General features: G+C 61.0%; 4 protein-coding genes across 4 annotated transcripts; 3 read left to right on the forward strand and 1 right to left on the reverse strand.

Moving 5' to 3' along the window:
* Positions 1 to 274: 274 nt before the first annotated feature.
* CHLRE_02g073150v5 (uncharacterized protein) lies at positions 275 to 3906 on the forward strand. Its single transcript, XM_001701562.2, has 3 exons — positions 275 to 511; positions 720 to 848; positions 3099 to 3906. Exons 1-3 carry the CDS (start codon positions 444 to 446, stop codon positions 3262 to 3264), a joined length of 363 nt encoding a protein of 120 aa, XP_001701614.2. The 5' UTR covers positions 275 to 443; the 3' UTR covers positions 3265 to 3906.
* A 48-nt stretch (positions 3907 to 3954) lies between these two features.
* CHLRE_02g073176v5 (uncharacterized protein) lies at positions 3955 to 7821 on the forward strand. The gene is made up of 4 exons (XM_043059092.1): positions 3955 to 4393; positions 4485 to 6470; positions 6589 to 6699; positions 6815 to 7821. The coding sequence occupies exons 1-4, from the start codon at positions 4001 to 4003 to the stop codon at positions 6935 to 6937; spliced, it is 2613 nt and encodes an 870-aa protein (XP_042926726.1). The 5' UTR covers positions 3955 to 4000; the 3' UTR covers positions 6938 to 7821.
* Positions 7822 to 12978: 5157 nt separating this feature from the next.
* On the reverse strand, positions 12979 to 19014 carry CHLRE_02g073200v5 (uncharacterized protein). The gene is made up of 13 exons (XM_043059093.1): positions 18595 to 19014; positions 18363 to 18452; positions 17998 to 18103; positions 17701 to 17810; positions 17303 to 17527; positions 17071 to 17175; positions 16422 to 16535; positions 15960 to 16140; positions 15709 to 15847; positions 15369 to 15567; positions 15109 to 15183; positions 14829 to 14957; positions 12979 to 14721 (listed from the first exon to the last, which is right to left on the reverse strand). Exons 1-13 carry the CDS (start codon positions 18886 to 18888, stop codon positions 14596 to 14598), a joined length of 1893 nt encoding a protein of 630 aa, XP_042926727.1. The 5' UTR covers positions 18889 to 19014; the 3' UTR covers positions 12979 to 14595.
* Positions 19015 to 19124: 110 nt separating this feature from the next.
* On the forward strand, positions 19125 to 26436 carry CHLRE_02g073250v5 (uncharacterized protein). Its single transcript, XM_001701563.2, has 17 exons — positions 19125 to 19444; positions 19605 to 19717; positions 19808 to 19861; positions 19935 to 20043; positions 20274 to 20452; positions 20617 to 20662; positions 21007 to 21039; positions 21198 to 21418; positions 21606 to 21701; positions 21869 to 21947; positions 22074 to 22292; positions 22384 to 22913; positions 23013 to 23193; positions 23344 to 23558; positions 23684 to 23827; positions 24015 to 24311; positions 24466 to 26436. Exons 1-17 carry the CDS (start codon positions 19381 to 19383, stop codon positions 26005 to 26007), a joined length of 4122 nt encoding a protein of 1373 aa, XP_001701615.2. The 5' UTR covers positions 19125 to 19380; the 3' UTR covers positions 26008 to 26436.
* Positions 26437 to 27105: the final 669 nt, after the last annotated feature.

Genomic DNA, 27105 nt, shown 5'->3' on the forward strand with positions numbered 1-27105 from the left:
TGCCCCACCCACCACCCACTGCCATTCACCACTGACACCAAATGTCTAAAGACATATGAGTGAAGGCGGTCCCGTCTGAGCATGGTGGCTGCTCCGTGCGGGTGGGGTGTGGCGCATATGAGGAGATCAGGAGAAGATGAAAGGCCGTGGGGGCTGTTTTGGGTTTATGGACAGTAATACGCAGTGGGCTGGCCACTTATGCTCAGTGGGCCGGCCACAACTACTGTCCACATACTTATACACCTGCGCCACCGCGCTGTGTGTGATTACCGTAATCGATCCTACTAGCTAGGCTCACAGTTGTTGATGCAAGGCGCTGCTCAGCCGCTGGTTCAATGACAATGTGCTTGTTACATGGCGTGCTCTGTTGCTTGAGCTATGGTCAGAAGCTTGATTGTTGCTTGAGGCGGTTCAATGCAGCAACGGTACTTACTTTGATGAACATGCAGGTACCTGCCTCCCTTGCAACCAAGGCATTCATCTCACATTTGTTCCAGCTGGACCCCTCACGGTATGTCAGCACTCTGGACAATGCCGACTATGCGAGCAATGAACGCATTTGGGGCAGCTAAGTAAGCTACACATCTGTACCAACGTGTACCATGACTGGGGGTGCTCACAGCAGCCAGGCCCATGTTGCCTGCTCTACACATGTGAGGCGCTTGCCGACTGAGTGCACACCCTTCCATGTTGGGCTGCTGGCCGTGCTTCATGCTCAGGGTGAAGCTTATTTGCCATGGGAGCTGCCTACTGGACGACCATGCAGTGAAGCAGGCGGCCGCGGCAGGGCACTCGGTGGTGCTTCTTTCATCCCGGAGTAAACCTGTGGGGAGGTTGCAGCAGTGCTGGTAAGCTATGTTGCATGATTTCTGCTGCCAGATTTGGCCAGGGTGTAGCTGTGGACGCGCGTAGGTAGTCAGTGTGTGGGCTCAGTGGGGGCAGGGAACCGCTGGACAGATTAGCAAACTGTACTACAAGTAGTAATAAACCACGACACCGCAGTTCAAGTTGCAGCACTGGCACCAGCAGCAGAACAGTGCAAGTAAGACGAAGGACCACCCAGGGTCCGGCTTGCTGGCATTCATGGCGTCTTCTTACCAAAGATGACAGTGTCACAGCTCAAGAGCTGTGCGATCACTGCAGGACATGTGTGAGAGTTGGACTTGCACAAAGGTTCCTCATGCCCAACTTAGAGGGGTTCGAACTTGGGCCTGACTTATTTTGTTTGAACCGAAGTTGCAGAGCCCGTCCACGGTGGATCTTCTGAAAAACTCAGAAAAATAGTATAGCATATGGACACATGTATTGCACGCATGCAGAATGCATTGGTTGCAAGAGGGACTTGCTAGTGCAAGTAGTAATCAAGATCTGCCCTGGACTCAGGGGCGTGCCACCCGCACCCACGCCGGGAGGGACCGTCTCCGGCCCAGAGAGAAACACCCACCCCCTGGTTGACAGCCGACCTTAATAGTGTTACGCGCATGAGTTGAAGCCAAGCCGAAGCCCGCCAAAGCCCCACCGCCACGTAACACCCCTCATCTCGTTTAGGTCTTTTGGCGGCAGCACCAACGCAAAACAAGGCACGACAGGCCAGTGGTCTGCCGACAGCCCCATCAAACGCAAGCACCACTCAAATATCACGTCCGAAGATGATGGCTGGCGTCAGAGACGCGCAATGTCTTGGCCCGAAGGCCCATGTCTGAGAGTCCGTGCCGAGGCACCACTGGAAACGGAAGCCAAGCCGAAACACCACCAAGCCACAGCACACCACAACCCCTCTCAAAGGGCACACCACCCGCCATCCGTCCGACCAACGACCCAGGCCGACCCTCCACACAAGCCCCAGCAGCACTCGGAGACGAGAAGGGCCAACAGTCGCCCAGGCGCCCGAGCAACAGCCGCCCGTGCACACACACCCCAAACCCGGGACTACCCGACTGCGGTCACCTGGCGCCTACCGGTCCGTGAACCGTATGCTGCGAGGTACAACCCCCAGGGCTAAAATCTGCAGAGCCAGGAAGACCGCAGAAAGAGACGACGGCTGACTGGGCGCCACGAGGAAAGACGCCGAGGAGCACACAGGCGAGGCACCGATGCGCCAGCCGTTCCGCCGGGCCAAGGGCGACCACGAGGGCTACCCACGACCTGCACACACAGAAACCACTGACAACACAACACTGAAGAACGCATGCGACCAGCCGCCCGCGGGCCGCCATGGAACCTCGAACCCAAAGCTCAGCGCTGAGCGCCTGTCTGAACCCCAACCCTGTCTTAACCAATCTCATCAAAGCGCCCAGTAGCAGGCGATAAGGAGCGCGGCTCAGCCGCGCCAGAATTATTTTGAATTTTAAGCGCTGTGCTGCCCGAAGCCTCCCAAAGCACACAGACACAGGCAAAACGCATTCACAGCATCACCTCATCTGCCAGTCAACCATTCATAGCCGCAGCACCTGCGCTGAAGCTGTTTTTGGCTTGAGACCCCTGAGACCCCACAGGTTCCCAAGCATCATTAAAGATTCTCAGGAGCCCCACAGGGAGAATTATTTTTACTTTTTAAGACTTGAGGCCCCCCAAATACTTAATATTGTTTGCTTTTGAAGAATCACGCCCCCAGAATTATTTAAAAAGTCAACGCGCAGTACGGTAGGTCTGGTGGTAGTTCGTCAAGCTTCAAATAAAACAATCCCTCAAATCTTTGATAGCGAAATTGCACAGACTTGCTCTTGTACGACCGATTTACCTCCAGTTCTTCTCCTAACATTGAGTGCTAGGACCATAATCAATCACCCGATCAATCAGCGCTACTCGCTTTATTGGAGTCCTCAGCAAACCTTCTGGACTGAATCTGGTCAAATCAACTAAGGCCCAAACTCGTCCAGCCCACTGCATGTCTGTGGCCTATTCATTCAGATTGTAATTGGGGGGGAATGGAACCCATGACCTTGAGCAAATTCGGTGCTTGTTGCTATCTACTGTACTCAAAGCGGAACTGCCCACCCTGTGTAGCTAGATTGTGGACTGACCACCTTCCCTGTAATACTCACTCACCCACTCACCACCTTGCATATATGTGCCAACCCATGCCCTTCTTGCCGCAGGATCTGGCTGTGGAGTTGGTTTACGGACAGGCTCTCACGCTGGGAGGCCACTGCAAGCTACATGTACAGCCACCTTACATTTCCACAGCCCCTGGAGCTATTCCTGAGGTCCTTGTCACCAACCTTCACACCACCGCCACTGGTGGAGCACTCCAGCCAGCAGTGAGCATAGTGTCACTGCATGAGTGCGTGTGCTGCAACCATTAGGGCACAGCGGGCAGTGGCAAACCTAGCAGCCAAACCCTAGACAAGCAATCTACTACAAGTTCGTTGAGACAAATAATGGTGTTGTGCCGCGCTGTAAACGCAAACACAAGGACGACCGGAACGGTGAGGGATGAGGAGTTCTTCTCCTCTAGCATAATTTTGAACAGAATATGCTGCAGCCAGAAGACGATACTAGGACCTCAGGACCTAGGATCATAGCCCGGCATAGTAGAGGTGATTTCGCTGACCTTGCACTGCTTACCGTTGACTGGGTGGCCGGCCCATGCGGGTAATTAGGAGAACAAGTAAGTGCATCGACTTTTAGGCCAGGGCACTGGCCGACAGCTTGTCAATCGGCATGCCCTGTTGCTAGCTAGAGGCAGTGAGATTCACGGTTGCCAGAGCACATGCATTCAGGGAATGCTGAACAGCAGGCGTCGTTAGATGTGGATGGAGTGTATGTGTGCATGGGGGTGGGATAGATGTGATAATGCCACAGATAGAGGCGCACGGCAGGGCGGTGGCGGTGACGCTGCTGGCAATGCGGGCAGCAGGAGGTGGTACCTGAAGCTGTGGCTTTGTGAAGTTGACACGGTAAGAAGGAGGAAAGCCTCGCTGCCTTTGACTTCCTGGTCGCGGCCCTCACCAGGCTGCGCTTTGAGGCGCTGTGCCTGCTAGGGCTGGTAGCGGTCCGCATGTGCGAGGACGCACGACGAGAAGGTCAAGGCCTGCAGCCGCACTGCGCAACGTGTTGCCGGCTTCGGAAGACGGAGCTGGTGGAGGACGACATGTACGCGGCGATCTGCGCTGTGTCGGTGTGTGACCTCACCGAGCAGGGCCGGAAAAGGGGCCGGCCGTCCAAGCGAGACCAGCATCCTGAGGACGACCTTTTCCGGCACGTCTACGAGGAGCACTTCCCGCGCGACGAGGAGGCCGCGGGGGCTCGCGTCAACAGGTCGGGCTTGACTCCCTTCCTGCCGCCATTGTCGAAGGGCATGTTTACCAACGTAAACAACCACTACGGCGCAAACTTCGCAGCCTGGCTGGCGCGCAGCTTTCGCTGCCGCATCGACAACGAGCTTCGCGAGGTGGGGCAGGCGGAGGTGGGGCAGGCGGAGGCCGAAGGAAGCGGCGCCTTTACTAAAGTTTTTCTCCTTTCCCACGTTCCATGTCCCGCAGCTTCGTACTCCAGCCACGGAAAAGCTGGACAAGCTGGCATGGAGCATGGCGCATGCCGTGCTCAACGACGGCGAGTTAGAGCAGCCGCGCTGCTGGGCGGGTTGGGCCCAGGGCGCCGCCGCGCAAGTCGCGGGCGCGGCGGCTGCGGCGGCGGCACAGGGCGCCGGCCCTGCGGGTGTGGCCGCCGCCGCGCAAGCCGCGGGCGCGGCGGCTGCGGCGGCGGCACAGGGCGCCGGCCCTGCGGGCGGGGCCGCCGCCGCGCAAGTCGCGGGCGCGGCGGCTGCGGCGGCGGCACAGGGCGCCGGCCCTGCGGGCGGGGCCGCCGCCGCGCAAGCCGCGGGCGCGGCGGCTGCGGCGGCGGCACAGGGCGCCGGCCCTGCGGGCGGGGCCGCCGCCGCGCAAGCCGCGGGCGCGGCGGCTGCGGCGGCGGCACAGGGCGCCGGCCCTGCGGGCGGGGCCGCCGCCGCGCAAGCCTGGACCGCCCTGATTGACTACGTCAACGCCCAGCGTGCGTCGAAAAGGGCCGCAGAGCTGTTGCTGCGGGAGGTCAAGGGGGCGCAGGCCACGTACAAGAAGGCCAGCACGCGGCACATGGAATGGGCCGCGGAGATTCTCGCAGGCCTTGAGGCACGCCGCGATCAGCTGGGGGCGCAGGTGCAGCAACTGACGCAGGCGCAGCCGTTGACGCGAGAGGACACGCAGCGGCTTGCGTCCTTGCGCCGGGAACTGCATCGCGCACGTCCGTTCACGCTGACCCCCAGCCCCTCCTTCGCGCCGATCTATGTGCCCCTTGACAACACGTCCATGGCCCGCCTTCCTGGGCTGCTGCCCACCCTGGCAAGGCGCCATGGCGAGGTCTTCGCCGGTGCAGGCGCGGGCGCCGTGGCACCCTCCTCGTTTGTCCAGGCCGTGTTTGGCGGCGGGGGCATGCAGTCGCCTGCCACGCTGAACGCCGTCGGCTGGGGCCTGTTCCAGCTCGGGGGTGTGACCTCCCGCAACGCCCCCTTCGCCAATTACATCACCACGGACGGGGTGGCCTGCAGCGTGGCGCGAGAAGCGCACAACAAGCCGCTGGCCAACTTGAAGCCGGCGACCGCGCCCGCCGATGCGGAGGAGCTGTGCACTCTGGAGGAGATGAAGGCCACGCAGATCATCGGTGTGGACCCGTGCGGGGGAGGTAATTGGTTCATGGCAGCACGGTCTCCGCTGTACCAGCCAGGGCCCTGGGCTTGGGAGGGTGTCAGGGAGGGTGTCAGCCCTGCCCAGCGCTCCCTGCTCGAGCTGCACGACAAGCAGCTGGATGAGGAGTTGTTCCCTGGGCAGCTGCCGCCGGAGCCGCGTCGCAGGCGCAAGGGCGTCAGGCGCAAGGGTGGCGGGCGCAAGGGGGGCCACCGCCGGAAGCAATCGAAGCACTGGCAGCCGCGAGCCAGGACAGCGCGGCGGCGGCGCCAGAAGCGGGGCCGATTCCTTATGAGCATGGGCCACTGGCGGCACATGTCAGGCCTGGAACGACTCCAGCCAAACCGCCCACAGCTTGCGCCAGCCCTGCAGGCGTACGTCGGCGGCATCCCCACGGCGGCGACCGCGTCGGCGGCCCGGTTTGAAGAGCGCATGCGCTACCTCTTCGCCAGTGGGGCGGCAGGGCAGGCGGCGGGGCAGGCGGAGGCGGCGGGGCCGGCAGAGGCGGGGCCCCGGGGCGCGGTGCACGTGCTGTGGCACTACCACTTCTCGGCCTTCCGCCGAAAGCGCTGGGCTGCGTTCATCCAGCGCGACCGCGCGCTCCACCGCGTCGCCAAGCAGCTCACGGGCGGCAGGCCCAAGGAGGAGGTGGTGGTGGGGTGGGGTTCGTGGGCCTTCCAGGGAGGGAAGGGCGGCTCCCCCATCTCCGTCAGGGGCGGGCGCGCGCCGACGGGGCGGCTCATCAAGCTGCTCCGTGAGCGCTACGCCAAGCATGTGTTCATCATCGATGAATACAAGACCTCCAAGGTGGGTGGGTTGAGTGGGATTGCAATTGCCGGTGGGTGGGTGGGCCGCTGGGTTTATGCCTGGCTTTAGCGGAAGCCCTTGTGTGGCCCCCCTCCCTCCCACCCTCCCGACCATGCAGACCTGCTACAACTGCGGGTGTCAGGAGATGGCCATCAAGCGGCTTGGGGGGCTGAAGGAGGGGCAGCGGCCCTGGTCGGTCAAAGTCTGCAACGACTGCTTGACGACCTGGGTGAGGACCGTGCATGTGCGGGGACGGCTGGGCACTGGGGACGGATTGATTGACAGGTTGACGGTTGGGACAGCTCATGTGCGCTCTCTTCTTCCTCCCCGTTCCCCATCCCCAGAACCGCGACGTCTCCGCCGCCAACGTGATCCGTGTGCTCCTCCTGCTGAAGCTGATGGGCTTCGAGCGGCCGACCAAGCTGCAGCGGCCGCCATGGCCGCCGGCGGCGGCGGGGCCGGGCTGAGAGCCTGAACGGCGCTAGCAGGGCGTGGGGCTGAGGGTGCACGTGTTGATTGGCGGCGAGTGACGTGACTAGTTTGTTAGCTGCGGGTTAGCACGGACTGTGCACCCCACCCAACCGGCCACGTCCGGATTTGCGGGGATGCCAAAGGCCCCCAACATAGAGGCGTGTGCTTAGTAGGCGCCCGCGTCAAGGTGGCTGGGTTGATAACGACCCGGGATCAGCCCTTTTCCTGCCTCCCTAAGGCAGCCACCTCCTTGTTGAACAGAATATGCTGCAGCCAGAAGACGATACTAGGACCTCAGGACCTAGGATCATAGCCCGGCATAGTTGAGGTGATTTCGCTGACCTTGCACTGCTTACCGTTGACTGGGTGGCCGGCCCATGCGGGTAATTAGGAGAACAAGTAAGTGCATCGACTTTTAGGCCAGGGCACTGGCCGACAGCTTGTCAATCGGCATGCCCTGTTGCTAGCTAGAGGCAGTGAGATTCACGGTTGCCAGAGCACATGCATTCAGGGAATGCTGAACAGCAGGCGTCGTTAGATGTGGATGGAGTGTATGTGTGCATGGGGGTGGGATAGATGTGATAATGCCACAGATAGAGGCGCACGGCAGGGCGGTGGCGGTGACGCTGCTGGCAATGCGGGCAGCAGGAGGTGGTACCTGAAGCTGTGGCTTTGTGAAGTTGACAGGGTAAGAAGGGTGTTAACTGTAAATGAGTGTACAGGGGTATGTAAGCTTTTTTTACTGGGATAGTAAGTGTGTGGTGGGGTTAGTCGGTTAGGTGACGAAGTGTCTTAAGATTCGGAACGCATAGGGTAAAGGCTGTCCTGTCACTGGCGGTCGTTCCGTGCGGGTGCTGTATGTGCAAGTGTTCCCCGGTCACGGGAAAAGGGGCTGAGCCCCTCCACAGTCTGAGGCCGAACAACCTTATCGCCCGGACATAGCCGGGGTCGGTTTCCACAGGCACATAGCCAAACCGGTGCCTAGCAATCGCGATGCCACAGCAGAGCCAACTGCAGCCAGACGCAGCACAGTTGTCAACAGCCGCACCACTTGTCATGCCGCTACGCATGCCCTGCCGCCAGCCCCACCGCGGACCGCTAAGCTACCTAGACACCAGCCGGCTCCTCAGCCTGCACGCTTGTGCCGCTTCTTGGGCGGCGCTGCGCTCTCCACTACGTGGCCTTCCCGGCCCCCTCTGCTACCAAGATGCGCGCACGCGCCCCCGCTGCTGCTGCCGCCGCCGCCGCCACCGCTGCTGCCCCCGTCGCCGCCAGCCTGCAGCGATGCAGGTCGCTTGTGCCCCAGCAGCATCTCCACCAGCGCGTGCCGGATGTTGGTTGCAGAGTTGACGTCACGTCCCTGCACCGTCGGGAGGATAGAGTGAGTGAGTCCCACTGAGCCCACGACAACTGAGCCGTTACCCAGCAGCCGTCCCCCACTGAGCCCAAGGGCCCACGACTGAGCCGTCACCCAGCCGTCACCCACTGAGCCGTCGACTGAGCCGTCACCCACAGAGCCCCACTGTGCCCGTCTGAGCCGTGTCACCCCCGTGTCATCCTCGTGTCATCACACGGCACTCAGCCCGACATGACTAGCGGTGCCCTGACCACACGGTGGCCGGGCGCCCGGCAGCCCCTCCCGGCGCAGTGCCCATCGACGGGCCCAGCGCTTACGTGGCGGCCTCACAAATGACCCAACCTGCTTGGACCAGGCTTGTGACCATAGACGCATGCCCACAGCATACTGGCTGGGCAGGGCGCACATCGCTGGTTCGCGTGTGGGCATGTCGGCATGGTCCCTGAGCGCGCCTCGGCCACCACCGGCGCGTACCCCTATAATATCTTGCGTCGAAGAATAGAGATGGAAATAGACATGCCGTGGGCTGTACTAATAAGGCCGTGGGGGGGAGATGAGGAGGTGGGCCAGGCCCGCCTCCTGTACGCCCCCACTACCGCGGACACACCCTGAATAATGTCTTGGGTGGTCGGTCCAGCGGGATGACACTCGCGTTTTTGGCCGCTCTCACCCAGCTCCGGTCAGTTATTCGGGATGGGCTAACTTGGAGGTAGTAGCTGTAAACCTTGGATGGACACTACCGTAGGCAAACATCGCTGGGTCGCCCACCAACCAGGATGAACGGGCGGCCCACTCAGGATTAGCCAGGACCACTCGGATAAGCTGGGGACATACTCAAGATTAGCGGCGGATAAACCCACGATAAGGCTCGCCACTCCTCCAGAACGGGTTAACGTCACCCCGGCCAGCCTCCACCGGAACTCGCTCCGCAACGCAAGTACGGTAATGATTCCGTTTGGTGGCTCGCTTGCCCGCGATGGTAAAGTGTGTCAACATTGAAGGACTGTGTGGGTAAGCCTGCCTCAGATTCAGCCGGTTGAAGGGGAGCCAGGACAAGTGCAGATTTCGACTCGGCAGCTTCAGTGGGGTTCCCTGACGTCCGATCTGAATTTGTATTGCAGGGCCGCGACGCCAACTCAGCGACGAACATGCAGCACGCGCAGGGCGGCGCAGGGTCCTGACGACTGCGGTGGCGGCACAGGGCCTGGCGGCGGCGGCGGCGGCACAGGGCCTGGAGACGGCTGCGGCGGCAGCGGCTCTGGGCCCAGCAGTGGCGGCGTGCATGTGCGTAGCGGAAGGGACAGGTAAGGCCACGTAGAGGAGGAGAGCGCGGTGGAGGAGCGGCGCCAGTGCGCAGGTTGAGGCGCGGCCGGTGTCAGTCTTTGCTGGCGAGCATAGCATGGCACGGTGTGTGGTAGAGCTTATAACTGCTTGGATTGTGGCCTGCTGTGCTTCAGTGCTTGTGCTTGACAGCGGGACGCGGCCACGGACGCGGCTGGACACTCGGCAGGCGGTGCCTGTACAAACCGACCCCAGCTATATATCATCGCGTCCTGTGGCTAAAGGAGGTCGCAAGGGTTGGATTGTAGGTAGTTTAGAAATCTTAGGCTTCAGACATTGCACCAGCGTGGCATGGGCGAAGCCCACGTTTCCCAGAGGGTCTCCATCACCCCATCTTCCCCTCACGCACTGCCGTTGCAAAGTGTTTGCTATCTGCTGGGGTCCGGGAATCAGCTGCACCCTACGGGACTTCGCCAACCTGCCTTAACACTGACACCTTGGCGGGCGGTGCCTGTACGAACCGAGCCCGGCTATGTCGCGGGTAGCTTCAAAACCTTCGGCGTCAGACATTTACCAGTGTGGCGTGAGTACAGCCCACTTTTCCCTTGAGCGGGAGAGGCGTATTCTTATCTAGTGTAAGCCGCCAAGTGCTCCTCGCTCTGTGCTAGCAGGCAGGTCACAAGGAAGGGAGCATGGGAAAAGTGGCCTGATCCCACTCCACGTCCACACTCCGAGGCTGAAGCTTTCCAATCCAATCCTTGCGACCTCCTTCGGCCACAGGACGCGTTGACAGCCGGGGTCGGTTTGAGCATGCATACCAGCCAACCAGGTGTCTGCTGGCTTCAGCATCCAAAACACAGCACAGATGGACAGCCCGACTACCATACTCGCCGTCAAGCCCATGATAAGCGCCTTGAATGTGGGGATCTGGGAGCAAGCTCACGTCGGGACTACGCCAACCTGCCCCATAGCCTGTCCCACCGCTACGTCCACGTTTATGCGTCTGCCCGGCCATCCAACCTTGTGCTTCTTCGTGGAAAGACGTTGCCGCTGCTGTTGCTGTAACCGTGCTACTGTCGTTTGACTGCATTCTCCTTGGCTTTGGGGCCGCCCAGCCAGGCCAGGCCTCACAGACTTCCGCGCCATGCTTGTGCGGGTTGATGAAGCAACACGACCGCAACGCACCACAGCGGTTCAATAGGAGTGGCCTTCTTAGTGGTATGATTCAGTAATTTAAAACACCTGAAGGGCATTCGGCTACGTCCCAAGGGTGCTACCGGGCGGCCCTCGCCGCCACCCAACGCACCAATGTCCGGGCCTCCTGGCCCCGCCGCTAATTTACCACCCTCAGCGAAATAATGACAGTGTTTGCAGCCCCATCCCGTCTGCTGCAATGCAGTCTGGCACGGGAAGCACGCCCACAGAGACGTGCGGTGACCAGCAGGTGACTGCGCCGACCGACACGTCGTCCGTATTCGGAAGTCAACCACAAGTTGTACCACTGGTGCCCACCTCTTGGCTGGGCACATGTACCCAGCCCCATTGAACAGGGTCGCACAACACTTCTTGAGTTCCAAAGTACGTGGGGCGTTGGGCGCAACGATGCCCATGAAGGGCCCGGCCTGATACCCTGCCACAGTCCTCGTGTATGTTTGGTCCTTGCGCCCCTTGTGCCCCTTGCGCCCTTGTGCGCCAGCCTCCCTTGGTGTCCCCCAGGGCTTGCATCTTCGGGGAGTGGCAAGAAACGGACCCCAATGCAGGCCCTCGGACGCGAAAGGTTGGGCAATTACGGGGATGCATTCTCGTCACGCGGGGCTGCATACGGTCCCCGAGTCTCGCCAACAACCCCTACAAACCCCTACAAACCATTGCTACAAACTAGGCATTCCTGGGCCCCTGGATTCCGTGGGCGAGAACGTGGGGCCCTTCTCGCCAGCGGCGGCGGCCTATCCCTGCGAGACGCAAGCCCTGCTTTCCCCTCGAGCCCTCTTGCGCCAGCCTTAGTACATAAGTCTAACCCCAACTCGCGAGCATGGCTCGCCCCCCCACTCTCTTTCCAGCCTTTCCCTCGGGTTGGCTGAATGCACGGCTTACGCTGAAGGCAAGGCTTAGTACAACAGGACTGGCTTCTTGCTCCTAGCTTTTTCAGTAAATTGGCACTCACTCTTCTGTGCTGAAGAGCGGAGTGGAAAAGGACTGAGTTGGCGCCCGGCCCTGCTTAAGACCGGGTCTTCATGCGGTCATGGGCCGACTCAAATAGGCTGTACGAGAGGGCTTCAGCGATTTTGGCGCAAACTTGAGGCCTCCTGGGCTGCCCTGCACAGAATCTCTACTGGTGGCCATACAGTGGTGCTTGGCCGGGTTTCACAGCTCTAGCTATGAGAGGCTTTGGCGCACAAGCCTGGACATCTGACTGCTATGACAGGGCGGAGTAGAACGCTTAGAGTGTTACCCCATCTCAAAATTGTAGAGCTTTAGAAGAGCATTACGCAAGTACTTTTATTATTGTCAGGGGTCGTCCGGTGAGGAACATCTGGGCACGCATCTGGGCCGCCAAAGCTGGGGGTGGTCGTCCCCCTGGGGGTCCGCCAGGTTTCGTCCTGGCGGATTTCGGAAAGCGCGCCACAAGCAAAACTAAGGACCAAACGCAGCACTACGAGGCTCATATGTGAACGTTATGATGTAATAAGCACAAACAAAGTGTGGGAGGGCTAAGTTGCGCGTCCTGGCGTGGACATGTCTGCACATGCGACACACGCACACTGACACGGCTGGGCTCTCAAGCGCTGGTGCGCATGAACTCATGGCTAACACAGCTGCCGATGCACACTGTCCATTCGTCACACGGCAAAGAGTTGAGCGCGGGGTGGGCTGGGTCGAGGGGACGTCCATGGATAGGATCCCGCGTGTGACCGAAGTCTCAGAACAGAACCTCAATGGCACAGTGTGATAGCGCTCATCAAGAGTCGAATTGCACCACTTTGGCACTAAACGGAGCGCATATAACCCCCTAAAACAACATGTTTTTGTCCGCTGGGGGTCGGTCGTGCCCTCAAGGGGGGTCCCAGGGGATTTCGGGGCATGGGGTCTGGCACATTGTTCCCTAAACCACCTTGGCTATGAGAGGCTATGGCACACAAGCGTCGACATCTGACTGCGAGGCAGGGTGCCTATCTTACGGTCTCCACACATTAATTGGCCTTTTCTAGACATTCCTTCCGGGGGCGAATGTCTTGGGCTAGACTTTGTTGGCCTGGGTTTGGGGCGGGCTTTGCCCGATTTCCATGGACAAGTGTTTCCCGGTCACGGGAAAAGGGGCTGAGTCCCTCCACAGTCTGAGGCCGAACAACCTCATCGCCCGGACATAGCCGGGGTCGGTTTCCACCAGGGGTCGTATCTTGTTTTTGGGGTAATGTCTAGCTCCAGACAAAAACGGCCGGGTGGCCGCCGTCTTTTGTCTGGGCACATGGCGGTTTGGGGGCTTCTCCATAGGAATTCGGACAAAACCCGCCCCAAACCCGGGCCAACAAAGTCTCGCCCCAGACATTAGCCCCCGGTAGGAATGCCTAGGAAACGGGCAACATGGCCAATCAACGTCTGGAAACATTAAGATAGGAGCCCTGGTTTCCACAGGCACATAGCCAAACCGGTGCCTAGCAATCGCGATGCCCAGCAGAGCCAACCGCAGCCAGACGCAGCACAGTTGTCAACAGCCGCACTACTTGTCCAGCCCCACCGCGGACCGCTACCGCGACCCCTGCTAGTGCGAGGGTTCACAACACATGTAAGTTGGTTGAGCAAAACTGGCACCCGCATGCCGTATGTGCATTCAGCACAGTCACCAGCGGCACCGGCCTGCCACCAACCGACCAACCGGGGGCACCTGAGGGCTGACATTTTCGCCATCACCAGGGGAGATTAGGTTTTAAACCCTCCCCTGGCCATCGCACTCTGCTACCGTTGCCCGCTACCGACCAGCGGCGTCACCTGGGCACCTCTGCCAGTCCTCCTCTTCCATGTGGCCTGGCCCGCCCCGGCGTGCCGCACCATGCATGCAGGCCGGCGGCCCCAGTCCCCACGCTGCTATTTCGGAGCGTCACCCCGTGGGCTGAGCCCACGCCACGTCTCCAATCCGATGAGGCCGCAAGCGTCTACCTCATCTACCTCCCGGACATGGCCGGGGTCAGTTTGTACGGGCCCTTCCCGCCATGCATCATTGAGCCACATTCCGCTGTCAAGCACAAGCACAGCCAGCAATCAACCAAACATCAGGAAATCCTCTAGCCACAACACTCCTCACTGCTGCGGCCTACCACATAGTGTGCTGTGCTATGCTTGCCAGCAAAGACCGCTAACCAGACACCCAGCCAGACATAAGCTGATTATGACCCGCTGCCTATTGGCGATCGATAGGCTTTACCAAATATCGCCCCCACACCCCGCTCACACTGATCGAAACATTCATCACATACAACACTTCACAACCATGCCCCTGGCCCCGCTAATCACACCCCGTCCAGATGATGGGTCGGAGTCTCGGGTGCACCGCTACTCCACATTGCAGAGCTACACTGTAATCAACGCTTGCTGTGCAATGTCCGCGGCCTCTTCATCCAGTTAGCAGGGCCGTCCTCGTCTGTACGGTGTGCGCTGCCATCGTCACCACGCAGCCTGGCACGACCTAATGAGCAACTTGCCTCCTACATACAAACTCCGTCTAGCCTTGTCGTTTGGTGCAACTTGCTCCACATGGAGTATAATGCTGCGTTGAGCGGTTGCTTGCGATAGTGTGGACCACAGTTCGTGCAGGCAGCCCGCCATAGCTAGCCTTCAACCTAAACCTGCACGCCACGTTCCACTGCATCCCATGCATGGCGCTTGCCCTGCGTGCACGCAGCTTGCACACCCTCCCGATGATACACGGCTGCTTCCCTGTTGCATCATAATGGAAAATGCCACAATAACATGTGCACAACCCATTAATGGTGGTGTCACCTTCACACCGTGTTGCTCACATTACTGGATGAACTGATCAAACACCTCCCGGACAGCGCCCTGCAGCTCGTTGAATGCAAAGCCCTCGCCATCTCCACGGAGCGAGGCAACGGCCGTGGCGAAGCGCGCCTCGTCGAATTTGGGCACCTGTGCACGCACGTATTTCAGCAGCACACGATGTGTTGCAGCGCTAAGGAGCCGAAACTAATGCAAGCGGTCGTGTGGTTCCTCCCTGCAAAGCGCATGCCCCGTACCTGCACACCCAGCAGCACGCTAGATTCCCGGTTGCCGGAGTTGCGGTAGTGAAACAGCGTCACGTTCCAGGCGGGCGAGATAATGTCCAGGAAGCGGCGAAGGGCGCCCGACCTCTCGGGAAAGGTGACCTGCGCACGAAATTGGAGTTCCGATTGGCGTGTCGCATGCCACTCAACGTAAGCACGCTACGCACTCAGTGCGCGTCCAAACCCCGTGACCAACTCCCACCGAATGCCCTAGTAAGAGAGGGCAAGATTTGGCGGCATTGCACGCAGTCACCTGGTAGATCTTCTCGTCCTCAATGCGCCCGGTGTAGGACCGCGCACGGCCACCAGCCAGGTGGCGTAGGTGCACCTACGTCCGAATGAAAGACGCAATTTAGATGAGCGCAGCACGGAACAGCAAGGAAAGCAAGCTAATGTATGCGTCTTGTTCATGGCAGCCACTGCATCAAACGATGACATGCTGCAGCCAGTTACCCGGAACATGTCCCTTGGGATGACGTCAACGCGCTGGTCGTGGTCCTGGCGGCCACATACCTGCGCCACCTCCAGGCCGCTGATGTCGTGTGACACCATGCCGGCCGCGTTCAAGCGATCGGTCAGGGCCGTCAGCTGCTCCGGGTTGCGAATGCCCACGCCCCACAGCACCTGCGCAGTGCTCCCCGCCGAGTAGCGGTACTTGAACTCCGTGACGGACAGGTCGGCGTCCGAGGACAGCGCAATGGAGATGAATTCCCTGTTGGATGGGTGGCCCCGTCCAAGATGACGTGTAGATGGATGCTTCACATGGGGGCCAGGGAATGCCTGCATTATTGCGAATTTGGGACAGATGCCAAGTATCTTGGTGTGACTGAATAAGCATTCTCGCTGTGCTCACTTGAAGGCGCCCGGGCGCTCCGGGATGGTGGTCGTGAGCATGGCCTCCGTACGGCCTCCCACGTTGGCCAGTTCCGCGACCAGCCGCAACCGCTCGAAGTTCATATTGGCGCCACTAGTAACCGCCACCACCGTTGCGCCTGTGGATTAGGGAAGCCAGTGATGAGGCACACACGTCTCATTGTAGCGAACATGCCGTATGGCATGTTGGTTTTGTTGAGGAATCATACATATGTGCCTGCCATGACTCACCCTTCATTGAGTTGCGCTTGAGCCAGGCCTTGGCACCCGCCACCGCCAGCGCGCCAGCCGGCTCCAGAATGGAGCGCGTCTCGTTAAAGACGTCCTTGATGGCCGCGCTCACCGCGCTGTTGTCCACAAGCACGATGCCATCCACCAGCTCGCGGCACAGGCGAAACGTCTCTTGCCCAACCTGGGCGGTAAATGTAAATAAGAACACCAGTGTCATGTACATTCCGAGCTTCGACAGCATGCAATGGAACGCCCGTCAGCTTTTCGCGGTATACAGGCCTTCTGCCATTAAGCTTATAGCACAGGCGTAATGCGATCAGCACTCAAGCAACTGTAGGCGACAGGGATGAAGTGGGGCATTCCAACCGCGCGGGGCTTGACGAGTCCCATCGCTTCCATACTGAACACACCGTGAACACGCGCTGATGCACACAAACAGTGTTTTTGTGTTGAGCACCTCACCTGCTTGACTGCAACGCCGTCTGCGAAGGCATCCACCCTGGACAGGGCCACACGTTCCCCACGCGCCAGGCTGATGGCCATGGCATTCGCGCCAGTGGGCTCCACACCAAAGATCTGCGCGTATGGTGCAGTACCACGACAGTCATCGCTGTCATACTGTCATACAATATTACCTTGAAAGCCAATGGTTTCCATACAAGCATAGCTAGTAGCCGGGAATCAGGGTTTCCTGCGCCCGGAGGGTGCTAGGTTGCCCCCCAAGGGGCGCGTGCGTGCGTGCTTGTGCCCAATGCAGCATGGGGCCCATGCGCGGCGTGAGGCCGCCATGCCTGTGAAGCAGCGGAGCGCAGGCATGCGCTCGATACGCTTGCAAGCTTCTGTCTGTCCATGCTGACGCCGTCGCCCCTGGCTATGCTGTATCACACGGCGGTTCGGACTCGCCCTGCAACCCTGCACGAAGCTGAGAGTTCTTTGCTTTCAGGTACCCCTTTTACACTTTCCCTACGTATGACACGAAGCAACCGCCGACACATTGTAACTCGCCGCAGTGCATGGGAATCGCGCGGCTTGGAGAAGGTACATCCGCGATGGCGACAGCACCATATCTCCCACTCCCGGGCCTAGTGAACCAGTGCTAACAGGGCCCCACCTTGATGTCGGGTTTGAGCGCCTTGGTGTACGCGGCAATGCCCGCAATCAGGCCGCCACCACCCACTGGCACAAAAATTGCGTCCAACTTCTCCGGGTCAGAAATCTGCGATTCACAAAGCGTGATGTCAGGGAGGACAAGCAAGTAAGGTGACGGACGTGCGCAGGTGCAGTCACATATGCTTGAGCTGGGCGCCGCAGTCCACTCCATACCTTGTGGTTCCTCCACCCACCTGGCGCATGATCTCATCCCCGATGGTGCCCTGGCCTGCGATGGTGTAGGGGTCATCGTACGGTGGGATGAAGGTCAGCCCCTCCTTGACGGCCCGCGCCACGGCCGCCGCCTGCGCCTCCTGGTAGCTCTCGCCCACCAGCACCACCTGGCCGCCCAGCTTGCGCACGTTGGCCACCTTGATCTCAGGCGTGTTTACGGGCATGCAGATGATGGCCGTGCAGCCCTGCGGCCCGGCAACAATTGGGACGCGGCAAAAGCAGTCACGGAAGGACTTGACAACATGATGCCAGATGCTGCCTCTGAGCCGACGGCTAGCTGCCATGAGTATCCGCTCAGCTCAGCTTCGTTACAGCGGATGCCATCTAGGCCGACAGCTAGCTGGTTATCAGCACCCACCATGCGGGAAGCCGCCAGCGCCACACCCTGCGCGTGGTTGCCTGCGGAGCTGGTGATGACGCCACGTGCCCGTGCCTCAGCAGGCAGCTTCGCCATTTTGTTGTAAGCACCTGCATCGACAGCGCGAACAGCATAAATACAATTGTAGCTGCCGTATGTACATGGGTAACGCTGTTGTATAACAGCGCCCTGGCGCGACCCCAGCTGTTGCATAAGAGCGCCCTGGCGAGACCTGACACGTGAAGTGGGGTCCCAAAGGACCCGGCATCTCAAAGCGCAGCCCACACCGTCACGTACCACGCAGCTTGAATGAGAACACCGGCTGTAGGTCCTCCCGCTTGAGGAGGATGGTGTTGCCGACCGCCTCGCTAAGCTTGCGCGCCTCCTCGAGCGGCGATTGGATCTACACACAGCATGGGTGCACAACTTGGCATCCTTTTATACGGCTTCAACCGGGCAACGCCCGCGACCCATATGGGCTTCACCGCGTGCTATGTTCATGAAAAGCTAGCACGGATACCGCGACATCATGAAGAGGCCAGGGCGCAAGGAAAGCAACTGCAAATCTCAAGACCCGGCAGCCCAATGGCCCAGTACATGGCTAGCTGCACGTATTACATGCAGGTCAAAGTGGCACCCTTCACGCATGCACAAGCAACTACCGCAACATCGTAGACTCGAGCTGTGAGAATCGCCCGGAGGTAGCCGTCCTGCTGGTTGCGCCACAGGTTGCTGGCACAGCCGCCAGCGCCCTGCACGAAGCCGTAATGCAGGGTTGGAACGGGGCAAATCGCTTCCACGCGCAGTCAACAAATACTAGTGTGCGCCCCGGTCAGTTGGTAGTCTAACTTTAGCCAGCTGGGTTATAAGACCCTTCCCCCATTATGACCGAACCTTGCATGCAGGCAGCGTGCAGCCGAAGCAGCGAAACACGTCCTCCGGCAGGTTCTTGCCGTTGCGGTCAACCGGGCTTAGCTCTCCAGGAGCAAGCACGAAGTCCTCCGGGACGCACAGAGTAGGAACTGCCGGTGCAGGGGGCGTTGCCACCTGGGGGCGGTCCCCGGCGATAGTCCTGCGCACAAGGCTGGCCCCCCGCCCACGCACGCCAGCAGACGTGCCACGCAGTCGCCGCTGCGCAGCGCCCGGCATGCCTTGCGGCATAGTGGTTCCGAGCATCGACCTATCCATAATCGATGCGAAAGATTACGCGCAGGCCTCGTGCCGCGGTGTTGCGGACATGCAGCTGATTCAAGCGAGGCGATACCGCGACGTCAACCTAAAGTCAGCCGTAAGGGTTGCAATCAGTAACTCACCGCGTTTGGTTGTTGGCGCTCTGCAGACGGACTCTGAGACCAGTTCCGCCGGCTTGCAATGGGGCTGCGGCCCATCGACTTTTCGGTCTTGGCCTTCCTCCTCGGTCTTCCAATGTATTCAACAGCTATCTGTCAACCGCAGTAAATAGATTGTATGACCAAACTCTGACGAAGGGGCTGCCAGGGTTGAGCACAGCTGTGGGTTTCCGAGGAGCGTTCGGGTGCGCCTCCTCCTGGTAAAGGGCGCGGGTCCCGTTCTGTCAGGCCTAATTGTAACAAAGGGGGCTTCACAAATTGGGAAAGGATCCTGAAGGGCCAGTGTCAGGATGGCGCCAGGGCCCGCGAAGTAAATCTGCCAGCAGCCTGAATGGCGCAGCGCGAAAGGCGGTCCACGGCAGGCAGACCGCCTGCAAAGTATGCAGAATCGGATGGTGAGGCTGAAAGCCAGAGGCTGAACGGGGTCTCCCTAGATTTTCGCAAGCCGACAGTTCCACGGCAGCACGGCGCAGCCGGATTACGTGTCTAAATGCAGTCTCTCTGAGCCGTGTTTGGTATCTGAAATTCAGTCCGCTCCACGTTGCATCCGCGCAGAGTATTACGACTCCCTTTCGCTAGCGGGGACACGGTCCCGGGACCGACCACTGCGGCAAGTGTACCGCTTGCTGAAACACAAGGATATTCGCAAAGACCTCGTCGGCCAGGAGGTGCGAGTGCTGCTGAGACTGAAATTCCACTATGGTTGACCTCGGTGCACAGGACACGCGCTGACCATGGCTGTGGCGTAATCTACACAGGTGCACGTGTACTGGCCAGAAGATCAGCAATGGTACCGCGCGACAGTGGAGGAGGTGAGTGCCGTGAGGTGTGTGTGCAGCCCAGCCTTTGTGCCGGCTAGCTGACGCGCGCGGAGGACCCCCACAGGTTTCAACACAACAGCCCGAGCCCACAGCCTACCTACATTATCCGGACACGGATGAGTATGAGGACATCAACCTGAACGAAGTGATCGAGTCGCAGCAAATAGCAGTCAGTAAGTTTGGCCCGTCCGTCTGCTGTGTTGCCCAGTAACCATGTTTAGTTTTGAGGGGCAGCAGTGGGCGGGGGCAGCATAAGGGTGCTGCGCGCTCGGGTTGTCCTCTCTTGCAACACCGCAATCATAAGGGACCCAAATCTAAAGCAACTTCACAATCTTCGTGACACTACATGTCAGAGACGCCAGAAGACGCACGTACTGACACGCATGCCATTGTCCCTGCGCAGTCGAAGGCCGTTCGCTGTATGCCAAGCTGAAGCGGGATGAGATCCCCGTGAACGTGTCGGAGCGCCTGACTGCGGTCTACGAGGACGAAGATGAGGACAGGAGCTCGGACCCGGGGTCCGATGGGGAGCAGGAGAGTGAGGAAGGGGAACCCCGCATGTTGCGGGATCAGCACAAGCAGGTAAGCAGAACATTTTGAGTGTAAGTATGGCTACCGGTATTGTGCGGGTGCGCGCCGGAATGGGCCGGCCGGGGGCAATTTCTGACGCCCCTTGACAACGTCACCTAGTAGGCTGGCTTGTTACCCGGTTGACCCCCCATACACGGTTGCCGCGTGTGCTGCAGGTGCAACGTGCCAAGCGACCACGGGATGACACGCTGGACCGCCCAGGTGGGTGCAGCGGGCGTAGTGATGACGATCTGGTGCCCAGATCCATCGTCTGCACATCATTTGCACTCGCTGCGGTCCGCAGCATGTACACGCAATTATTGCAGCTTACATGCTTGGCAAGTGTACCAGTATGGACTGCGTCATAACAATTTGCACACTCGATATGGCGTTCCCCCGCTTGTCGGGCTGTCCCTTCACTTGTAATCCGCATCCATAACAATTTGCACATTCCGTGTGGCTAGTCGGGCTCACACAGTACAGTATCAACATGCCTCCGTCCCCAACGCTGAATTGATGCTGCAACCACATCTGATGCTGTAAGAGAACTATCATTTGTACCGCAGGCTCCTCCAAGAAACAGACGCCTGGCGATGATGGTAAGCATTTTGGGCGCGGCGGTGTGCATGCACGGGCTCTGCGCGTGTGCTCCACGGACTCAGAGCCGCCCTCAGGGTGGGAGCTGTCCAGCCTGTGGCTTTGCACGTGGTCATCAGGCTGGGCCCAACAGCATTCCCCCTGCGATCGGGGCTTGCAGGAGCTGGCGCGGCTGGTGGCGATGCGGATATGGCGGAGGCGGAGGCCTTCAAGAACAACCTCATCAACGCCCTCATGCACAACATCTCCGGCGCGCCGGGCAGCCACCCCCCGGGTATGATTCCCACACCTGGCAGCCAGCCGCCTATGCTGATGATCCCCACGCCGGGCGGCACGGGTCCCGGCAGTGCACGCGGCGCCCTGAAGCAGCAGAGCAGTCTGGTGAGTGCGTCTGCTCGTGCCTGGCACGGAATCGCCACTTTTGTGCCTCGTCATGTTGCTGTCGCTGCTATCCTGCTCTTGTTGCTACTACGGCTAGTGCTGCGGCGCACCTTCTGACCTACACATACATAGTACCGAACGTTTGACTGACGCGCTTGCCGTATCAACGATACTGCACCACGTGTAGCCTTCCGCGTCTAGCGTGCCAGCCGATGAGGAGGTGCGGGCCAAAGTCCGCGAGCAGCTGGGGCAGGCGCTGCAGCGAGCCATGGATGAGCTCAAGGTGAGCAGCCCAGCGCAATGCAAGACAAGGGATAATGGCCGTGGGAAATAGCTTATGAGGTTCTCGCTCACCCGGCACGTGCATTTGTGATACGGCACGGGCTGGCCCGCTGCAAGGCCCGGCGAACATGCCTGTTACTCTAACGGTTGAGCCGCTCGCAATTGCAGGCGGAGGGCTATACCGAAGCGCTTCCGGTGCCGACAGAGGTGGCCGCCGAGGTTGAGCTGGAGCTCTTCAAGTTGCACGGTAGGTGGCCGGGTGTTCCATATGCCGATTTGTGGGATGTAGTAAGCAGTGTACCCCGTCGTCCTTTGGTAGCGCTGTATGTCATGTGGGATACACGACCTGGTGTCGGTTGTTTTCTGCTTGTAGAGAGCTCGGTTTCCAAGGACTACAAGGCCAAGTTCCGCTCACTGGCCTTCAACCTCAAGGACAACGCCAACCCGGAGCTGCGCGCGCGAGTGCTGCGTCGAGAGCTTGCGCCCGCCACACTGGTGACGCTCGGGCCAGCGGAGCTGGCGCGCAAGGAGCTGAGCGAGTGGCGCAAGAAACGCGAGGAGGAGGCAGCCAAGGCGGTGTTTCTGGACGCAGGTGCGGGGAGAGGATCAGTGGGTACCTGGGTGGGTACGGCAGAGACATACGGTCGAGCATACCTTACAATGGCTGCAATCTTTCCTCGCAGAAACCGCTGCAAAATACTCCACCGCTGCTGCTGCCGCACTGGCTCAGAGCCGGCTGCGGGCCAAAGACGACGAGGCGCCGGCCGCCAAGCCCGTTTCCTCGCCGGAGGGGCGCGGGGAGGAGGCGCAGGATGATGCGGCGGGCGGCGGCAACGATGCAGGCGCCAGCCTTGCCAGATTCGGGTCGGATAGCGGCGCAGCGCTGGCTGCTCCAGCTGTGGCGGCGGGCGAGCCTGGTGTGCAGCGGCGAATATCTTCAGGCTTGCCGCGGCTCGACTCAGCCAACGCCAGCGTAAGCATCAGCGCCAGCGGTGCCGACGCTGGGCTCGCTTCGCCGGACCTGGTACGCCGCACCTCTATCACCTCCAGCCTGCCGCCGGGACCTGCAGCCGCATCGGGTGGCGCTACAGGCACGTCAGACGCCACAGCGCCGGCCGCCATGGGGCCGTCGCCAGCGAAGCGCACTGTGCTGCGGGCGGCCCTTCCAGCTGCGCCTGTGGCAGGGGACGAGACGCCGCCCAGGACTGATGACGTGAGTATGCCGTATTGTGTGCCCTCCGTTGCCTTAGAGTTGGATTACAAGGTCAGGCATCCGGACCATGTATGCCACATGTGCGATGTGATTCCGCAGGCTGGCGACGCGCCGTATGACCCTGACGTCAGCTTTGACGGTGATGCGCCCTACGACCCCGAGGCGCAGCTAGACGCCGGTGAAGTGGCAGAGGCTGGCGGCGACGATCTACCCGTGTACGAGCCGTATGACCCATCGGCAGCGCCCGCGTCCATGCAGCCGCCCGGCAGCAAAACAGGAGGTGCGAAGGGTTACAGGTGTGCCCTGAATATCGGGAGCAAAGTAATGGCCAACATCTCGTGTACACGTGTTTACGTATGTCGTACAGTTCCTATTACGGCGCGCCCCTTCCAGCCGCTGCTAAGGGTTTGTTGCTGTGTCCGCTGTTCAGGCTCGGGACCATCGGTGGCATCGCTGCGTGCAGCCCCAGCTGCTGGTGCCAGCGTTGGAGGCTTTGGCGGATCGCTGCCGGAGCGACAGACATCTCTTCCTTCGCCCAACAGGTCGCCGGTCGCGGCTGTGTCAGATCTAGCACCGGTCATCCAGAGGCAGCTGCCTGGAGATGGAGCGCCGATAGAAATGCCGCTGGACAACGTTGGCGATATGGTAAGGCAGGCTTAATTGCCGATATTCACCATAGGCGTACACATAGCCACCCCGGCGTCTGCGTTTTACGGCCTGCTTGGTCCTTTCAGTGCATTGCCACCTATTTCCTTGGCCTGCCGCCGCAGCTGTGGACGGGCGTGCTGCGCGTTCCGGGCGCGAGCACTGACCAGCTGGTGGCGGTGGACGCGTCCTACCTGGGCGGCAGCGGGCGCCTAGCGCACATGCTGCGGTGCGCAGAGCCTGCCTGGGAGCTGGTGGTGAAGGGCCAGGTGAGGGCCGGAACGCGCTTTGGGGCAGAGGAGGGTGATGGGAAGTGTATGCATGAGGGAGTTCGGTGCAGCCAACTCAGCTGTGCATGTTGCTGGCGGGCAATATGCACGCGCATTTCCCTTCGGGCCACTTCGTCGTTTGCTTCGCTGGCACAATCGCTGTATCCCGCCTACTGTATTTCGATAGGTCAAGCTGTCGCGCGTGGAGCAGTTCTTTGAGGAGCTACGGCGCAGCCGCAGCCGCACCATCAGCCTGGCCCTGGTGCGCCCGGCGTCACCGGCGGCGGCAGCTGCTGCGGGCGTGACTGAGCAGGCGGTGGCTGCCGCTGCCACAGGCGGCGGCATGGCAGAGTTCGTCGCGGCGCACCGCACTCGCACCGGCCTGGCCACGCCCCAGGCCAGCCTAGAAGCATACCTTGTCACACGGGGGCCGCTAGCATCACGCCTGATTAAGACGGCGCGCATGGTGTGCCCGCCCCACCAGGTCCGTGGGTTGCTTGCATGCCTAGCGAACTGCTTGCGGGGGCCAAGTCGGGATTGGCGCGTGCCTGGACCCTTTGCATCGGTGTCTGCTGACGTGTGTTCTTCCCACGCCACGCTGCCCCCACCCCCACAATAATCATGAATGCAACGCCCAGCTGGCTCTGCTTCCGGAGGACATTGCGGACGACCACCTGCTGCTGGCGATGGTGCACCCTAAGTCATGGGAGCCGCCGCCACACGTCATTGCTAGCCAAGCAGCGGTGCCGCCGCACGTGGCCCCACATCACGCACACCAGCACAGCCACCATGGCCACCACGACGCTCATCAGCACCACTCCCATGCCGTGCCGCCACCGCACCTGGACATGTCAGCGCTTGCGCAGCTGCCGCTGGGAGGCGGACTTGCGCCCTCGCCCGGTGCCATGCCGCACGTTCTTCCGGGGGCCATGGGCGGGGCACCAGCCGCTGCGGACCCCAGGTTGCAGCACGCCTCTGCGGCTGCAGGGCCAGCACCCCTGGTACCAGGCGCTAACGCCGCGGGCGCGGGTGATGATGCGGCGGCTGGCGACGGCTCAGTGCCCATTGACATGGGCGCCCTCAGCGACCTGGCGGCGGCTCTAGGCATTCCAGGCGGTGGGGAAGCGGCGGGGGCTCAGGCGGGACCCCCGCACTTGGGTGCAGCTCCACCTCCGCCACAACAGCAGCAGCTGGTGACCATGGTCATGCAGAACCCGGACGGCACCCTGGCCATCGTGGCCGTGCCACAGGGCCAGGCACCACCGGTCGCGCCGGCCCCAGGCCCCGCACCCATAGGCATGGCCGCAGTGGGGCCCATGGCTGTGATGCCTCCTGCTCAGCCCGCTGTAGGCCCGGGCATGGACATGCCACCACCTTACGGAGCCCCTGCGGACCATGCCGCGGGCGGACCGCCACCAGGCTACTATCCACCACAGTCTGGGCCGCACCGCGAGGCGCCGCCGCCGGATGGTCTCTACGGCCCGCCGCCGGGCTCCTACGGAGGGCCCAACAGACACCCTCCAGCGCCCTACGGCGACCCACGTGGCCCGCCACCACCGCATGGCGGCGGAGGGGGCTACCCGCCGCAGGGCCCGCCTGACGGGTACTACGGGGGCGGCCCTCCACCTCCCCATTCCCACTCGGGGTATTACCGCGAGCCGTCAGAAGCTGGAGGCCCGCCACCGCCGTATCCACATCGCCAGCCGCCGCCCAGTCGTGGCAGCGGCAGTGGTTACCCTCCTCCAGGCGGGCGCGATGGGCCGCCGCCGGATGACCGCCACTACCCGCCTCCATACCGTGGGGGCCCACCTCCTAGCGGGCCGCATGACCCTTACGACTCCTATCGCGGTGGCCCGCCACCGGCAGGTGGCAGCCGAGGGCTGCCACCGCCGCGCGGCGGCTGGGGCGAGCTCCCAGATGGCCCCCCTGGCGGTCGATGGGGAAGCGGCCGTGGAGGCGGCCGTGGAAGCGGTCGTGGAGGGAGGGGGCGCGGCGGGCCTGACGAGCCGCCCGGCAGCGGATATGGTGGCGGATACGGCGGTAATTACGGAGACCGAGGGGGGCGCGGACCCCCCGATGACCGCGGCTATGGTGGCAGGGGCGGAGGACGAGAACGGGACTGGGGAGGTGGAGGCGGAGGGGGAGGCTGGGACCGGGGGCGCGACAGGGACCGGAGGTAGGCTGGGAGAAACTGAGCATTTAGACTGCGAAGGCCTGACTACCGTATGCCGGACGGAGTATACATACAGCATACCGGTGGAGGTGAAGGCCTCTGTAGACCAGGAGCCGAGTGGATGGCATTGACAAGTGACACTGCACAAGGAAACAGACATGCCCTAGATTGGGCGAATGCACACGACGCCGTCGCTTGTTAGGTTGGGTTAGGCGCAGATTGACGGCATGCACAATCGCAAGCGCAATTGCACTGGAGTGCGAAGCAACGCGCTGCCCGAATATGACACTGTGACATGCTGGGGAGCTGCTTCTCACCCATCATGAGCGTGCACCCGGAGGCGGTAGCCCGTGGCGGCAGCGTTCGCAACCGTGAGGGCAGCTCGTCAGGCTGTTTTGCACACAGTGCACATTGCCACAGCCATTCAGCAACTTGGACACACCCGGCCATCCACCCATCCACCGGCCCGCAATTCATCGCTGAGTAGCAACACCGCCTGTCCCCTGCTCACCTGCTGCACGTGCGACCTTGGCCTGCTCACCTACCGCCTCAATGAACACCTTCCACTGTCTCAGCTCAAGTTGGCCTTCTCTTTCACTCTCTCAGCCCCAGCTGGCCCCGCCCACGCCGCACAGCAGCCAAGCCCCGCCCTTACGTGCCAAAATCGGCGCAGCATGGGGCCCATCGTGAGTTCGTGACAATGGAGCGCACCTCCTCCCAGCGGCGCTAGCTTCCTATCGGGTACTTGTATTAGCGTAGGACATGTGGCACCCCCAAGTCTTGTTGGGCACTAAAGCGCGTGGACGATGATGCCCCTCCCCTAATGATGCCAGCCCCAATCTCATCCCCTTTCTCCTTAACGCCAATGCAGTCTACTGCACAGTCTGCTGTCTGCACTGTGCCTCGGACCCTCGGTAGCATTCGTCTGCATCTGCCCTGCCGCACTAAATAGGCCCCACGACCTGCCCCATCACACCCATAGCCGGAACCACAGCGGCAGCCTCCACTGGCTGGGTAGTATGGGCAGGAGATTTGGCAGGGACGCGCGTGGCGGGTTGGGGTTAGGATTGCAACACCGTCTGTCCAAGTGTAAAACCAAACAGTT

The sequence above is a fragment of the Chlamydomonas reinhardtii genome, chromosome 2, assembly GCF_000002595.2.
Source record: "Chlamydomonas reinhardtii strain CC-503 cw92 mt+ chromosome 2, whole genome shotgun sequence".
NCBI classification, from domain to species: Eukaryota; Viridiplantae; Chlorophyta; class Chlorophyceae; order Chlamydomonadales; family Chlamydomonadaceae; genus Chlamydomonas; species Chlamydomonas reinhardtii.

Bases quoted from the DNA above. Each gene is read 5' to 3' on its own strand.
- CHLRE_02g073150v5 (XM_001701562.2), top strand. From the start codon at position 444: ATGCAGGTACCTGCCTCCCTTGCAACCAAGGCATTCATCTCACATTTG. The intron at 512-719 runs GTATGTCAGCAC...CTTCATGCTCAG, and splicing joins TTCCAGCTGGACCCCTCACG to GGTGAAGCTTATTTGCCATG. The intron at 849-3,098 runs GTAAGCTATGTT...TTCTTGCCGCAG, and splicing joins GGGAGGTTGCAGCAGTGCTG to GATCTGGCTGTGGAGTTGGT.
- CHLRE_02g073200v5 (XM_043059093.1), bottom strand. From the start codon at position 18,888: ATGGATAGGTCGATGCTCGGAACCACTATGCCGCAAGGCATGCCGGGC. The intron at 17,176-17,302 runs GTGGGTGGAGGA...TGTGAATCGCAG, and splicing joins GGGATGAGATCATGCGCCAG to ATTTCTGACCCGGAGAAGTT. The intron at 14,958-15,108 runs GTGACTGCGTGC...TTTCGTGCGCAG, and splicing joins AGGACGAGAAGATCTACCAG to GTCACCTTTCCCGAGAGGTC.
- CHLRE_02g073176v5 (XM_043059092.1), top strand. From the start codon at position 4,001: ATGTGCGAGGACGCACGACGAGAAGGTCAAGGCCTGCAGCCGCACTGC. The intron at 4,394-4,484 runs GTGGGGCAGGCG...CATGTCCCGCAG, and splicing joins TCGACAACGAGCTTCGCGAG to CTTCGTACTCCAGCCACGGA. The intron at 6,471-6,588 runs GTGGGTGGGTTG...CCGACCATGCAG, and splicing joins ATGAATACAAGACCTCCAAG to ACCTGCTACAACTGCGGGTG.
- CHLRE_02g073250v5 (XM_001701563.2), top strand. From the start codon at position 19,381: ATGGCGCAGCGCGAAAGGCGGTCCACGGCAGGCAGACCGCCTGCAAAG. The intron at 20,044-20,273 runs GTAAGTTTGGCC...GTCCCTGCGCAG, and splicing joins GTCGCAGCAAATAGCAGTCA to TCGAAGGCCGTTCGCTGTAT. The intron at 23,194-23,343 runs GTGCGAAGGGTT...TCCGCTGTTCAG, and splicing joins GCCCGGCAGCAAAACAGGAG to GCTCGGGACCATCGGTGGCA.